The sequence below is a fragment of the Ochotona princeps genome, chromosome X (genome assembly GCF_030435755.1).
Source record: "Ochotona princeps isolate mOchPri1 chromosome X, mOchPri1.hap1, whole genome shotgun sequence".
Taxonomy (NCBI): domain Eukaryota; kingdom Metazoa; phylum Chordata; class Mammalia; order Lagomorpha; family Ochotonidae; genus Ochotona; species Ochotona princeps.
This window is the reverse complement of record NC_080865.1, coordinates 9,772,470-9,787,041: the sequence shown is the minus strand read 5'-3', so window position 1 is coordinate 9,787,041 and position 14,572 is coordinate 9,772,470. Positions and strand designations below refer to the sequence as shown.

Here is a 14,572-nt window from a genome sequence, read left to right as displayed (position 1 = left end):
ACGTTTCTTTCAGGAAGAGATGCAATGACCCACAGGCTTGAGCTGCTGTTTGGACATGCAGAACTCTAGCAAAAAGTTTTCACAGATGAGAACAGCAGTTTAATGAAGGAAGGGCATTGTAGTGTAGAGATAACAGAAACATTGCTCCCAGGGTAAAGGTCCATAGTCTTCAGCAAAGCACACGGCTGGGAAGACTGGGGACCTTTGTTTGCAGCACCCCACCTTGTCCTCACCTACCCCTGGAACCTTGACTTCGGTCTTCCAAACAACCTTTTACCCTAACTCAACATGGCGTTAGAGTCCCACGACCCATTAGTTGTCTTGGTTCCCAACTTTACCCTGCCTATTGGTCGTCCTCTGCTTAATGCTCGCCCAGCCCCCCAACTCGTCCGAGAGTGGGGGCCCACTTCCAAGATGGCAGTAGCCCCCTGGTTACTAGGGGGGCTCTGCTTCCGTTTCCGGTCCCCGAATCCGGAAGTGGCAATCGAGGGTCTTCCTATCTTCAGTTGCGTCGGCAGTGAGAGGACGAACGGCGATGGCGGCGGTCGCAGCGGACCGAGCTGCGGCCACAGAGGCGGCCGAGGACAGACAGCCTCAGCTAGAGGCACTGCCAGGCCTCGACAGCCAACGACAGCAGATAGAAAACGGCGAGAATGGGCGACAGCGTCCTCTGCGAACTGGCGAAAGCTGGTGAGATTGGCGGCCGTGGAGCCCGCGTTAGAGGGGGACGGCGGGGGCGTTAAGGACCGCGGAGGATTTGCTAAGCCCAGGTCCGCGGAGAAGTGCTGGAGGGGGCGGGGGAAGGGCTGCTGGGCCTGCGGGAGAGAGGGGCGGGGCCGTACTGGAGGTGAATGGCACTGGCTGGGAAAGGGGAGGGGCCTAACGACTGAGAACAAAATAGGACTGCTTGTGGGGGCGGGACCTGTAAGGAGCAGTCCTGGGAGGTGGGACCCGACCAGCGTGTCCCACTAGGAGCTCGGGAAGAAGGTGGACCTGGCGACATCATGCTGGGGGCGTGGTCTGCCCTGTCTATGGGGGCGGGAAGTTTTGGGGACGTCAGCAGGATCTGTGCCCACGGCTGCCGACCGTTGGGAACCAACTGGAGCTCGGGGGGCGTGGCCTGAGCCCTGGGACAGACTGGAGAGGAGGTTGTGCCAATGAGGCAGAAAATGGCGACTACAAATGAGTAAAGTTTGTGATGCGTCAAGCTTTTTGATTCAGGAGGACGAGCTGTTTCTCCCAGGAAGGGAGGATGTGCAGGTGATTAGCCTGGGAGGGACCTTGATATGCAGTTTTCTATTTTAGTGCTTTTATATAACCAGGATCAATAGTTATTGAAATCACTGCATATCTTGGTAAATCCGGTTTTATCAATTACTTTGTTAATCAGTTCCTTTCTGAAATTTACTGGTTTGGGTTTTTTTTTCCCCAACCAAATTGCATCTCGCCTTTCAAATTCTGAAATCTGTAAAAAGTAGAAGATTATAGCATAAAGTACTTAGGACATACTACTTGCCCAGGATCCTACTAAAATAAACCACCTGTATTCTTCAGAAACATGATTGCGAAGAACATGCAAGGAAAGTTACAGATTGAAAGAATTGCTTTTGTTTAACAAGTGCCTATGTAACTAAATGCAGCATGTGCTCCTCAGTCGGCTCCTTGAGCATTTATTTCCCTTATGAAATTATTTTTCATGTTTTACTATAAAAGAAAAAAAACAAAAAGATAAAATGTAGCTGAAGTTCATGGGTTACATTTTAGTATTGTGTTTCTCAAAGAAGTTTCTTGTTTTTAGCAAATGCATACTGAAAAAATGTAGAGGTAAACACAAGCCTCGTGCAAGCAGCTTATTTCCATGGTATACGCAAAAATGCACATGAAAGGGATATCAAAGACTTTGGTGAAAGCATATAAAATCAAATAAGAATCAAGTTCAGGGCTCGGTGGCGTGGCCTAGCGGCTAGAGTCCTCGCCTTAAAAGCCCCGGGATCCCATATGGGCGCCGGTTCTAGTCCCGGCAGCTCCACTTCCCATCCAGCTCCCTGCTTGTGGCCTGGGAAAGCAGTCGAGGACGGCCCAAAGATTTGGGACCCTGCACCCGCGTGGGAGACCTGGAAGAGGTTCCAGGTTCCCGGCTTCGGATCGGCGCGCACCGGCCCATAGCGGCTCACTTGGGGAGTGAATCATCGGGCGGAAGATCTTCCTCTCTGTCTCTCCTCTTCTCTGTATATCTGGCTGTAATAAAATGAATAAATCTTTAAAAAAAAAAAAAAGAATCAAGTTCAGGAGACCTGTTGTAAAATGTGGTGATTCATGTTAATAATGAGTTGTGTTTTTCAAAACTGCTAGCCCATTTTAAATGTCCTCACCCCAGGGAAGAGGGTATTAATTAGTATATCATGCAATGGATATGTTAACTGGCTTTAGTCATTCCACAAGTGTCAAAACACCTTGTACATCACAAATATGCAGGATGTTTTCAGATTTTAAAACCCAAATCCGTTTTGTTGGCAGAGAGAGCAGGAGACCAATTTAAAAAAAAAAGATTATCCACAAGGGCATATAAAGAAGCAATACTTGATAAAATGGGTAAAACGTTAGATTTGGAAAATCTGGATGCAGGGCTTACAAGGAATTCTTTGTGTGTGTATATATATTCCATTTTGTGAGTATTACAAAGTAAAAAAAAAAAAACAAAAAACTTCATCACCAGGCTAACAGATTCCAAACCTTACCTTAAGAAATCCTCCTGGGCGCCTCCCAGAGGGAGAAGCACTCCTCTCCCCATCCCTGGGAGGTGTTCCGGGTCAGCTGCATCTTTTGCTCCAGTCTTTTACCACCTGTGTATGCATTCCTAAATAGTGTTTATTGTGAAAGCTTTTCCTTTACACCTATGGAATGTGCATGTGTGTATGAAATTATACTTTGTATGTAATAAATATGACATAGCTGCGAGCCCTTATGTCAGGCAGGTGCAGCACTCAGGGTGTTGCCATGGCTGCTTTTTCAGGGTTGTTGTGCCTCTTTACCATGGGTCATAAGTCGTTTTGAGATATGTAGCATGTTCATTTCTTACAGTGTTCTGCCAGCTGCCCGGTGTAAATACTAAATGCTTACAATCACTTCCAGAGCTTTAAGAGGCTGGGACACTGCTTGCTTTCTGTCGTCTCCGATGACGTACTCCCTTCCTCTCTCTCCGTCAGGGTCGGCCATATTGGACCCCTGCTGTTCCTTCACCACTTGAAACCTTAGAGGCTTTCCTAATGCCCTTTTCCTGCTCTACTCTGCCCTGCTTTTTCTGTTCTTTAGTAACAGAAGCAGTGAAGTGTGCATTCCTGTTGCTTGGGAGATAAATTGAAATTCCCCAGTCAGGAATTTAAAACCAAGCTCAATGTTTCTCTACATTACGTCATAACTCTCCAGCCTCAGTCCATTCTGAAAACAAGTGATACACAGGATGTGTGTATAGCCCACCTGGAAAAGTTTACAATGGCCTCAGGGCTTTGTTTCTTGCACCCTTCCTGTCATCAGAGCCTTGTCAGGACTGTGTCACTGGTAGATAAGACATGACATCCTGACATCCTGGCAGCAGCCTGTAGAATTACCCCAGCAGTACCAGATTTCCTTTTGTAGTGATGACAGTGTTTTGGAGCAAGGTAGAGGTTGTGGTCATATACCATTGTGAATGTTCTACAGCTTGATTTTAGCAAAACCACCAAGAAGCAAAATTGTGAATGTTCTAAATGCCCCTGAATTGTTCAGCTCCAACTGGCTAAATTTATGTAAATTTCACCTCATTAAAGAAAATCATCACCCCAATGCTAGTTCAGCTCTTGTGGGCATCATGACTTTTTTTTTCTTTTTTTTTTTTTTTTTTGCTAAACACTCTTTAATTAGTTAAAGGCTGATCTGCTTAGATGAGAGTGAAGTATCTTGAGGCTAATTTGCTGCACATTTTACAGGCATTTGCTACAGTGCTCAGGAACTTCGTGTTTAAAAAGCATTTTGGAGTCACAGACAACCCCCAAGTCATGGGACCTTGTATGAGTAGTAATAGTTGCTTTCCATCTTGTCAGCTGGCAGGGCTGGGTCAGGATAGTGAATTAAATTTGGTTGTCTTAATTGATTTAGTTTCTAGGAGAAGTTACATTTTAGGAATCAGCTCAGATCTGTAACAGAATAACCTGAGAAGTTTTGAGTCTGTCTGAGGATGCAGTCAGGAGGAGCTAGGGAGTGTCTAGCAGGTCTTTGCAGGGTGGGTGCAGACTTGGCCAGCAGAGGTAAGCTGTCCTGGGGCCCTTGAGCAGGTAAAGGCAGGCAGCGTGCTTGGGTTCAGAGCCTTGCAGCAATGGTTGAATGGATAGTGGTGGGGAAAGGGAAAGCAACATTGTGGTTTAGGAAGTGAACCCTGGAAATGTTGTCAGATATTTATGTTAGCGGATCTCATTGTAATTGACCTAGCAAGATAGACTTTTTTTAAAGTTTGAAAAATGAAAGCTCTCATATGCATTTTGAACTGATTAAAGCTTAGAACATGTCAAAGAAATGTGATCATTCTTACTGCCTTTCTTTCATGGGTAAAGGCACAATTATAGGAGTAAATGTAATAGTGTGGGTATTGTGGGGGGCAGGGCAAGAGAGAGAGAGAGATCTTTTATCTGCTGGCTCACGCCCTGTGAATGATCCTGAAACCAACAGTAGCACCTTTGTCAGGATTGCCACCTGGCCTGATTGTGAGGCATCCTGATCTCAAAGCTACTGTGTTTCCAGGTTTGTGATTTGTTCAGTTTTTAAGTGTCTTTGCATTGAGGCAATATGGTGATCATATGATGCTAATTCTTGCTGAAAGGCTAAAAACCAAATAAAGCAGCGCCTCCCTGTGTTTTGAAGGTAATATAAACCATAGATTAGCATTATGGAATGAATTATTGTGGAGGCAAAACCAATGATGAGGGAGGAGGAAAGGAGAGGGTGAAGTTGTGTGTTGGAGGATAGGGTTGATGGTAGGTTGAGTCACCCAAGGGTGTTACCCACATGTGAGCATAAGATTTATTTATGTTTATTGGAAAGGTCAGATTTACAGAGAGGAGGAAACATAGAAGGATTGATCCTCTATCCACTGGTTCACTGCCCAAATGGCTGTAACAGCCGAAACAGCTGATCCGAAGACATGAGCCAGGAGCTTCCTCCAGGTCTCCCACGTGGGTGCAGGTTCCCAAGGCTTTGGGCCTTCCTCGACTGCTTTCCCAGGCCACAAGCAGAGAGCTGGATGGGAAGTGGAGCTGCTGGCATTAGAACAGGCACCCATATGGGATCCTGGTGTGTTCAAGGCAAGGATTATAAAGCCACTAGGGTACTGCGCTGGCCCATGCTACTATTTGTACTGTGGTGGCTGTGAGAAGTGGTATAAGGACTCCTCCCTCCTGTCCTTGCTAATTGTATAACACCCTGTTCCCTGTCTGGCCCAGGTTCCTTGTGGAGCAGCGCTGGTATAAACAGTGGGAGCTGTATGTGCAGGGAGGTGATCAGAACTCGTGCACCTTTCCTGGCAGTATCAACAATGCCATTCTCTTTGAAGGTATGAGGCCTCTCCCCCGTGCCCTCACCAACTTAGCCCAGGAGTTCTTGTCCCCTCTGTCCCTACAAATGACCAGAGAAGCTCATTCTCCAAGCTAGGTTATGGGTCAAATGACCAAAAGAGATTCATTGGTTTCTTTTCTTGGTTCTCTTTCTGCTTCCCCTTCACCAGATCAGATAAGCTGGCGTCTGAAGAAAGGTTTGGTGGAAGGCAAGGATTATGTGCTGCTGCCAGCAGCTGCTTGGAATGACATGGTCAGCTGGTATGGCCTAGAGCATGGCCAGCCACCCATTGAGCGCAAGGTGTAGTGGATGGGTGTGTGGGGGGGTGCTGCTGAGGGGTAGAGTCCCTGGGAGGTTGGGTGCAAGGATGGACTTGCCAGCTGTAGGATGGCTCCAGACCTGTGTGTATGCATATCCGTATTTTCTGTGTAGTTCTACCAGTGTGTGGGAGCTGGTTGAGGTCCTCTCACAGATAGCATGTGTCTTGGTATGGTACTGTTGAAAACCAGCGGGTTTGCTCCTTCAGTCCCACATCCTTGCGCCTGTGTCTGTGTGCATCCATGTGAACATGCCCGTGTGTGGACCGCTGCCTTCACAGGTCGTAGAGCTATCCAACATGAGGAAGGTGGAGGTGTACCCTGTAGAGCTGCTGCTCGTCCGACACAATGATATGAGCACAACTCGCACTGTTAAATTCAGCCACATGGACTCTGTCGGTGAGTCCAGGGGTCATGGAATGAGTTGGTGTTCCTGAGAGTTGCAGCTCGGTGGCATGAGTGTGCGTGGAAAGAGACCATGGCACCCTGGAACATATACTGATCAGATTGGAGAGGACTGAGAAGGCATTGGCTAGGTCAGATAGAGTGATTCGGTGTTGGGGAGAAGTTCTGCTCGGGATACATTCTGAGTGCTGGCTGTGGCTCAGTCACTTGAAGATTGATGGGGACACAGGTACAAGGTCTGTGAGGATGGGTCAGCGATGCTAAAATGGGTCAATCACTCTGGGCCAAGAGAATATCTTGAATGTGCTCCCTCTGCCTGCCCAGACCATGTCCTGCTCACAGCTCGGGAACAATTCCTGGTGGAACCGCAGAGAGACACGCGGCTGTGGGCCAAGAACTCGGATGGCACTCTTGATCGCCTGTGCGACCCACACATCACAGTGTTTGATGCTGCCCTCGAGTCTGGGCAGGTGAGAGTCGGGAGGACTTTGCTGCTCAGGGAGGCTGGTGGTGTCCAGTTGTGGGAAGTGAGGGCAAGGTGCCCCTCAGGCCCTCCGTCAATGCTGCTTTTTCCCCTCCTTGCTGCTTTTCTCATCCAGTTAATCATCATGGAGACCCGAAACAAAGATGGCACTTGGCCCAGCGCACAGCTGCATGTCATGTAAGCCTCTTGGGGGGGAGTATGGTCCAGAGTAGGGGTGCCCTGTGGTAAGCCAAATGATTGTGCCCACATGAGGTAGGCTTTCGGAAAACAAGTTTCTCCTTCAACTCAGGAACATGTCGGAAGAAGATGAGGACTTCCAGGGCCAACCAGGAATCTGTGGTCTCACCAATCTGGGCAACACATGCTTCATGAACTCAGCCCTGCAGGTTGGACCATGAGAGCAGGGTCTGTCACAGCCACAGGGGTGGGCTCCAGGAGCTGGGGGCAGAGAAGAGAATAGGGGAAACACAGGGCACGGAATTGGGTTGGAAGCCAGGGCCTCACAGGGCAGCATGCTCATACGTATTCCTGAAATAGGTATTCCCTCTGCTTTCCCTCCACCCCTTCCCTGGGCTCCTCTTTGCTGCCCCTCTCTTCTCGGCAAATACTAACATTTTCTTTACCCTGATTTCCCTTTCTCTCCCCTCTTCCTTTCCTCTGTCCTCTCTGTGGCTGCCTTCTCTCTCTCTCCACTGCCCCTTTGCCCTGGCCCTGCTCCCTACAGTGCCTCAGCAACGTGCCACAGCTCACAGAGTACTTCCTCAACAACCGCTATGTACACGAGCTCAACTTCCGCAACCCGCTAGGCATGAAGGGTGAACTCGCAGAGGCCTACGCGGACCTGGTGAAGCAGGCGTGGTCCGGCCACCACCGCTCCATTGTGCCCCATGTGTTCAAGGTGTGACGTCACCCCAGGGTGTCCTCAGCCCCACCCTGCACTTCTCTTGCCTCTGCCAACTAACGGCCTCTTCTCTCACTCTCTTCTGCTCTGCCTACCATAGAACAAAGTGGGTCACTTTGCCTCCCAGTTTCTGGGCTACCAGCAGCACGACTCCCAGGAGCTGCTGTCATTCCTCCTGGATGGGCTGCACGAGGACCTGAACCGGGTCAAGAAGAAGGAGTATGTGGAGCTGCGCGATGCTGCTGGGCGGCCAGATCAGGTGGGGTGCTCCGGAAGGGCCCCTTGCAGTCAGCGTGGCTTCTGCCTCCAGAGTTTGGTGGCCTCCCCTGGGATTTCTAGTGCCCAACCGATTGCTGTGACTCCTCCTGCCTCAGTCTCAGCCGTTTTACCCACCCACAGTCAACCCTAACCCAAGCTCTTACCCCAAATAAACCAAACCCCAGCTCTTAGAGCAAGCCAAGTCTCCATATCGCCTCTTCTTCTGCACTTTGGCAGTGGCCTCCTTTTTCATCTTGGGAATCCCAAACTGTAGTTTCCACCTGTCCTGGGCAACTTCCCCCCAGCCCATCATGACACTTCCAACAGGAGGTCGCTCAGGAGGCCTGGTACAACCACAAACGTCGGAATGATTCTGTGATCGTGGATACTTTCCACGGACTCTTCAAGTCCACGCTGGTGTGCCCTGATTGTGGCCACGTGTCTGTGACCTTTGACCCATTCTGCTACCTCAGCGTCCCACTTCCTGTCAGCCACAAGAGGGTCATGGAGGTCTTCTTTATCCCCATGGATCCCCGCCGCAAGCCTGAACAGGTATGGGTGGGCGTGATAAGGGACAGTGAGTTGGATTTTGTTACTCTGCCCAGCCTCGAGCTCCCTGGATCCGTTTATCTCAAACCCTTCTGATCTTCCGTGGATACTCTTTCTCCCTTCAGCACCGTGTTGTGGTCCCCAAAAAAGGCAATATCTCGGATCTGTGTGTGGCTCTATCTAAACACACTGGCATTGCACCAGACAGGGTGAGACTCTAACAGGAAGTCCTGAAGGGGGTGAGATTCAGGGGCAAGGAGGCACAAGGGTCCGGGAAACACCTTGCAGGCTGACCAGTATCCCCTCATCCCATTCCCAGATGATGGTGGCTGATGTGTTCAGCCACCGCTTCTATAAGCTGTACCAGCTGGAGGACCCTCTAAGTACCATCTTGGACCGTGATGATATCTTTGTGTGAGTCAAGGGACCCCGGGGAGATGGTGCTTTCTTGGACTGGATCCACTTCATTTTTAACAGTGCATGCTACCTGAACGGCCTTCTCCTTTCTTGTGCCTTGTTCACCTGGCACCATGCACAGGTTTTTGGCTGGGCCAGGGGGCTTGGGCTATCAGCAATTTGAGTACTGAATACCAAAATACCAACTTGAGTGCTGAATACCTTAATATGGGCTGTCCCTGGGAGTTTTCTTCCTCATTACAGGAGAGATGCTGCTATTTTGTTCTTTTGTCACTCGTCACCCAGTAGGCCCCTTCTGTGTACCAGACCCCGAGCTAAACTCCTTAATCTGTCAAAGGCTTCACAACAAACAGGGGGTTCTGAAATCTAGAACACTAAGATGCTTTCTGAACATGGGAACATTCAGAATAATTTTCAAATCTTTGGGTAACTAAAAACATAGGAAAATATGAGCAGAAAAGAATGTGTGTGTGTGTGTGTGTGTACGCATGTTTAAGATTTGAAAAGCAAGCAGCAGAGAGAAGGAGAAGTTGCCATCTGTTGGTCCAGTCTGGAGATGGTCACAATGGTCCATTCAGGTCGTCTCACATGGGCGGTAGGGGCCTGAGCTTGTTCTGGTGCTCTGCTAGGCACAGTAGTAGGGAGCTGTTTCCCAAGTAGAGCAGCTGCAACTCAGACCAGCACCCCAATACAAGGTGCTAACTTTGCAAGTAGCAATGTTACACCTGCTTAACTGGGTACACCACAAACCTTTTGTCACAAAATTTGTTAACCCCTTACAGTGCTATACCAGAATACATTGTAAAATAGCATATAAATCATGTGTTATGGTTAAGTTGTCTTTACAGTTGGTGAAGCACAAAACAGGGATTTGTTTTTTTCAGACTGTGAGAGGGGAGGTGGGTAGAGCAACCTCAACAGAACCGGGGCTCTTTGGGCTGCTGTGATTGGGCATGACCCTCCACAGATACGAGGTGACAGGTCGGATTGAGGCAACCGAGGGCTCGAGAGAGGACATTGTGGTTCCTGTCTATATGCGGGAGCGCACCCCGGCCCGAGACTACAACAACTCCTACTATGGTCTGATGCTTTTTGGCCACCCTCTCCTGGTGTCAGTGCCCCGGGACCGGTTCTCCTGGGAAGGCCTGTATAACATCCTGATGTACCGGCTCTCGTAAGTGTCTCCTTCCTGGGGGATGGGGGGTAGGGTGGGACCTGAACCTGGACAGTTAGCTGCTTCCAGATACCTCCCACAGGCAGTTCATATTATCTCCCAGCCACAGAATTTGGAGGACTTTTGCCTTCTTGAGACCTCTGGCTTCAATGCTGGCCTGTCTTAGGTTCTAGAGACAGAGAGGTGAACAGGTCAGGCAGAGTGCAGAAATAACACCTCACCTAACATGGTATTGTCTCCTCCATGGAAGGACCTGGTTGTCTCTTTACTGAAAGGTTTTCACTGTACCTAAATCCCAGAGTACTACCTGCAGCGAGGCCATGCGTCATCTTCATTTTACACAGACGTTCCTTCTTGAGGGGCTCTTGACTGTGGCCCACAGCACACTATGCCCTCCGACCCCTGCTCTCACGCAAGCCTCTTCATGTATCACATGTCACCTCATCAGACCTGCTAGGCCCTTAAGAACTGTTGAGGTGCAGGAGTGACGTCCCATGATCATCAGTCAAGTCCCAGGCTTTGCCCCTCCCCCGCCCTCCTTGTGCCCTGCCTTGGGAGTTTCCTCTGCTCTATCGCAGGCGCTACGTGACCAAACCAAGCTCAGATGATGAAGACGAAGGGGATGAGAAAGGTGAGGGAGAAGTGGGAGAGCAGGTCAACAAGGATGAGTATCTGACCTGAGTTGGGGGTGAGGGGCCAGCAGTCAGCAGGTGGGGGTTCTGGGGCAGGTCTGACCCCCCTCACAGGACTCTAGATGCGCATTGCACCTTATCCCCCAGGACTCTCACCTTTTCCTCTTCCGACATCCCCCCCACCCCCCGTCCTAGGTGATGAAGATGATGAGGACGAGGACACTGATGACGAGGACAAAGATGCTATGCCTGGGCCCTCCACTCGGAGCAGCCTCCGAGAACCTGAGCCAGAGCAGGCTGGGCCCAGCTCTGGGGTCTCAAGGAGGTGCCCCTTACTCTTGGATAACTGTCTTCGCTCATCCCAGTGGCCCCCGCGGCGACGACGCAAGCAACTGTTCACTCTTCAGACCGTGAACTCCAATGGGACCAGCGACCGCACAAACTCCCCTGAGGATGTCCAAGGTATTTCCTGTGGCAGGGAGCTGGGCTTGGAATAGGAGGGGGATAGGACTTCCTAGCAGCAGGGCCCATGACACCTCCCTGTCGCCCCACAGCTCAGCCATACATTGCCATTGATTGGGAGCCAGAGATGAAGCGTCGTTACTATGATGAAGTAGAGGCTGAGGTAAATGGGACCCCAGGAATGGGGGGGTGACATTCTGAGCTCACACCCCTCAACTTTTTACATGTCCTTACACCCCCCCACACTCCTGCCCCTGGACTTCACCAGCTGGAAGCAAGGCCAGCAATGCTGAGTCCAGGTCTCACCTGACTTTGGAACCTGAACGTGCGTTGAGCATTCCAGGGGCCATAGGTTGCTAACACCAATCCTGTGCTCTGGCCCCCTTAGGTGTCTCCCTTCCACCACTGCCTCTGCCCTCATACCCAGCCCTGCAACTGCCTGCTTGCTCCACTCTAGGGCTACGTAAAACATGACTGTGTTGGCTACATGCTGAAAAAAGCACCTGTGCAGCTGCAGGAATGCATCGAGCTCTTCACCACGGTGGAGACCCTAGAGAAAGAGAACCCCTGGTGAGGCCCCGGGGGGGGGGCGCTTCTGGGAGGTGTTACCTGCCCAAGCCTGCTGCCTCAAGAAGTGTGTCTCCTTCTACCTGCCCCCTCACTTGGGCCCTGCTCACCACACTGGCACTAACACTTCAAGCGCATCCTCACCTCCAAATCTTGACCTGGACTATTTCTTCGCCCATGGATGTTAGCTCCAGGCTGGGGTCTTTGAACAGTTATGATGCCCTGGGAAGACCTCTCACTACCCTGTTTGGCACCACCCCTCCTCCAGCCTAGTTTGCCTTGCTTTTCTAGCTCACTACCGCCATTTGTCCTGGATCTCCTCAGGCGATCTTTGCCTTCTCCATCAGATAAGGAGGGGAAAGACTGCAGGTTGGCCTTTTGCTGCTTAGAGTAGTTGGGGCGGGTGTTTGTTGGCTGCTCAGCAGACACTGGTAGAGTAAGCATAGAGAAGCAGCACTGAGGCATGAAGTAGTTCTCAAGGCTGGGTCAGCAGTAGGCAGTCAGCACATAGCGGGGGGGGGCTGTTTGAAATATGAAGAAGGAAAATGTGAGGGATACAGACTGTTCATTAAGACTAGCATTTCCTGGAGCAAAAGTCACACTGAAATACCACATTCTACCACGTTATTGAGGAGGAGCACGTGCAAGAGGCAGTCAGGAGATGGCTCACTGAGTGCTTGAGAGGCTCTTAGCCAGGAGCCAGCAGACTGCAGCCCCAGGCACGTTCAGACTGGAAGCACATCTCTGGGAGTCCCCATGTGGCCCGTGGCCCCGGCAGGCAGTGTGTACTCGGACTGGGTCTCGTCCGTGACACGGGCTGGGTGTGTGTAGGTACTGCCCCTCCTGCAAGCAGCACCAGCTCGCCACCAAGAAGCTGGACCTGTGGCTGCTGCCTGAGATTCTCATCATTCACCTGAAGCGCTTTTCCTACTCCAAGTTCTCCCGTGAGAAGCTCGACACCCTGGTGCAGTTTCCTATCCGGTGAGACAGCAGGGCGAGGACAGGCTGGGGGTGAGGCAGGGGCAAGGGGGAGAGGGTGCTGGCAGGCAGTGTTCATGGCCTTGTCTTGATCTGCAGGGATCTGGACTTCTCTGAATTTGTCATCAAGCCGCAGAACGAGTCGGCTCCAGAGCTGTACAAATACGATCTGATCGCGGTTTCCAACCACTATGGGGGCCTGCGTGATGGACACTGTATGTGCCAGGCCGTGGGCAGGGGTGTACCCTGGGAAGGTTCTGGACTTGGGGGGATGTAAGGATACTCCCAGTGGATGACTAGATGGTGGGTGAGCCATAGGCAAGGTTGCTGGGATGGGGGTGGGCATGGATGCCAACAGCTCTTAGGGGTGGGGGGGGCAGGCAGATGAGGACAGCTCCTGCTCCTTCCAGACACAACATTTGCCTGCAACAAGGACAGCGGCCAGTGGCACTACTTTGATGATAACAGCGTCTCCCCTGTGAATGAGAATCAGATTGAGGTACGACATCAGCCCTCCTTTCTCCCTCCTCCCACCTGCCCCCGCCCCCTGAAGGGGGTGCTGAGTCCTGTCCTCTCCCGGCAGTCCAAGGCGGCCTACGTCCTCTTCTACCAGCGCCAGGATGTGGTGCGTCGCCGCCTGCAGTCCCAGCGCCTGCAGTCCCAGCGTGGCGCATCCCACCCCCAGGCCTCTGCCAGCTCTGAATTTATGGATGTGAACTGAGCGGCCCTGGGGCCTGCCACAGGGAAGGAAGTCCTCCTGTCACCTTGCTTTTTGTGTCCACCCCCGCTCTCTTCTCTGTGTTCCGCGCCCCCACCAGTGCTAACGGCTTAATCATGGCTACTGTTTCCTGTGCCGCTCCATTGCTGTCTCCTGGGAGGAGGAACTCATGCCCCATCCCACCCCACCCTACCCTGCAGTGCGCTCCCCACCTGTGTGTCCCCTTTAGAGCAGCACCCTCCTCTCCCAGTCTTTATTTATGGTTGTCCCCTTCCTTCTTCCTCGCCCCAGAGTGTTCTTGAATGGCTGCTGTGGGGGTTCACTTGAACACAGAGTGTATTTTCTTACTGAAACATGTATCCTCTGCTGGTGTGTTATATATAAAGCGCATTGTGTTCCTTGTTCTGTGGTGTGTTCTTTCCCCCTCCCCAGTGTTTACTGAGAAGTGCTGGGTTCCACCTGACTGTTGGGTGCGTGTGATGTGTGCTCTTCCAAGTGGTCATTGCGTACCGTGCGTGTGCCACATGCTACTGTTTGGAGTGCTTTACTTTATTTTTTGGGATTTTTTTTTCCTTCTGCTTGAAAGGCAGAGCGACAGATCTTTTTTAATGTTTTATTTCAGAGCAAGTTTAGGTTTACAAAGCGAAAATTATAACATAAAGAGTTGCCATGAACCCCTTAGCCTGTTTCCCCTGTTAACATCTCCTCCTATCCATATCTTGGTCATAATTAGCGAATCATACCTAGCTTTGCCTATTTTTTTGTTGTTTATTTTTTTAAAGATTTATTTATTGTTATTGCAAAGGCAGATATACAGAGAGGAGGAGAGACAGAGAGGAAGATCTTCCGTCTAATGATTCACTCCCCAAGTGACTTCAATGGCCGGTGCTGCGCCGATCCGAAGCCAGGAGCCAGGAACTTCCTCCAGGTCTCCCATGCAGGTACGGGGTCCCAAGGCTTTGGGCTGTCCTTGATTGCTTTCCCTGGCCACAAGCAGGGAGCTGGACAGGAAGTAGAGCTGCTGGGATTAGAACCGGCATCCGTATGGGATCCTGGCACGTTCAAGGCGAGGATTTTAGCCACTAGGACAAGGCGCCGGGCCCAACTTTTCTGTTGTTTTTAAAGAA

The 14,572-nt window shown here is 50.9% G+C and overlaps 1 protein-coding gene across 1 annotated transcript; it reads left to right on the top strand.

Annotated features, from left to right (window-relative positions):
• The first annotated feature begins 520 nt into the window (after window positions 1–520).
• Window positions 521–13,847, top strand: USP11 (ubiquitin specific peptidase 11). The gene is made up of 21 exons (XM_058658764.1): window positions 521–690; window positions 5,472–5,581; window positions 5,753–5,883; window positions 6,182–6,299; window positions 6,630–6,775; window positions 6,905–6,966; window positions 7,079–7,175; window positions 7,514–7,687; window positions 7,791–7,949; window positions 8,276–8,500; window positions 8,623–8,706; window positions 8,817–8,911; window positions 9,882–10,088; window positions 10,667–10,719; window positions 10,925–11,182; window positions 11,275–11,345; window positions 11,640–11,752; window positions 12,581–12,730; window positions 12,827–12,942; window positions 13,138–13,226; window positions 13,311–13,847. Exons 1-21 carry the CDS (start codon window positions 536–538, stop codon window positions 13,446–13,448), a joined length of 2,751 nt encoding a protein of 916 aa, XP_058514747.1. The 5' UTR covers window positions 521–535; the 3' UTR covers window positions 13,449–13,847.
• Window positions 13,848–14,572: the final 725 nt, after the last annotated feature.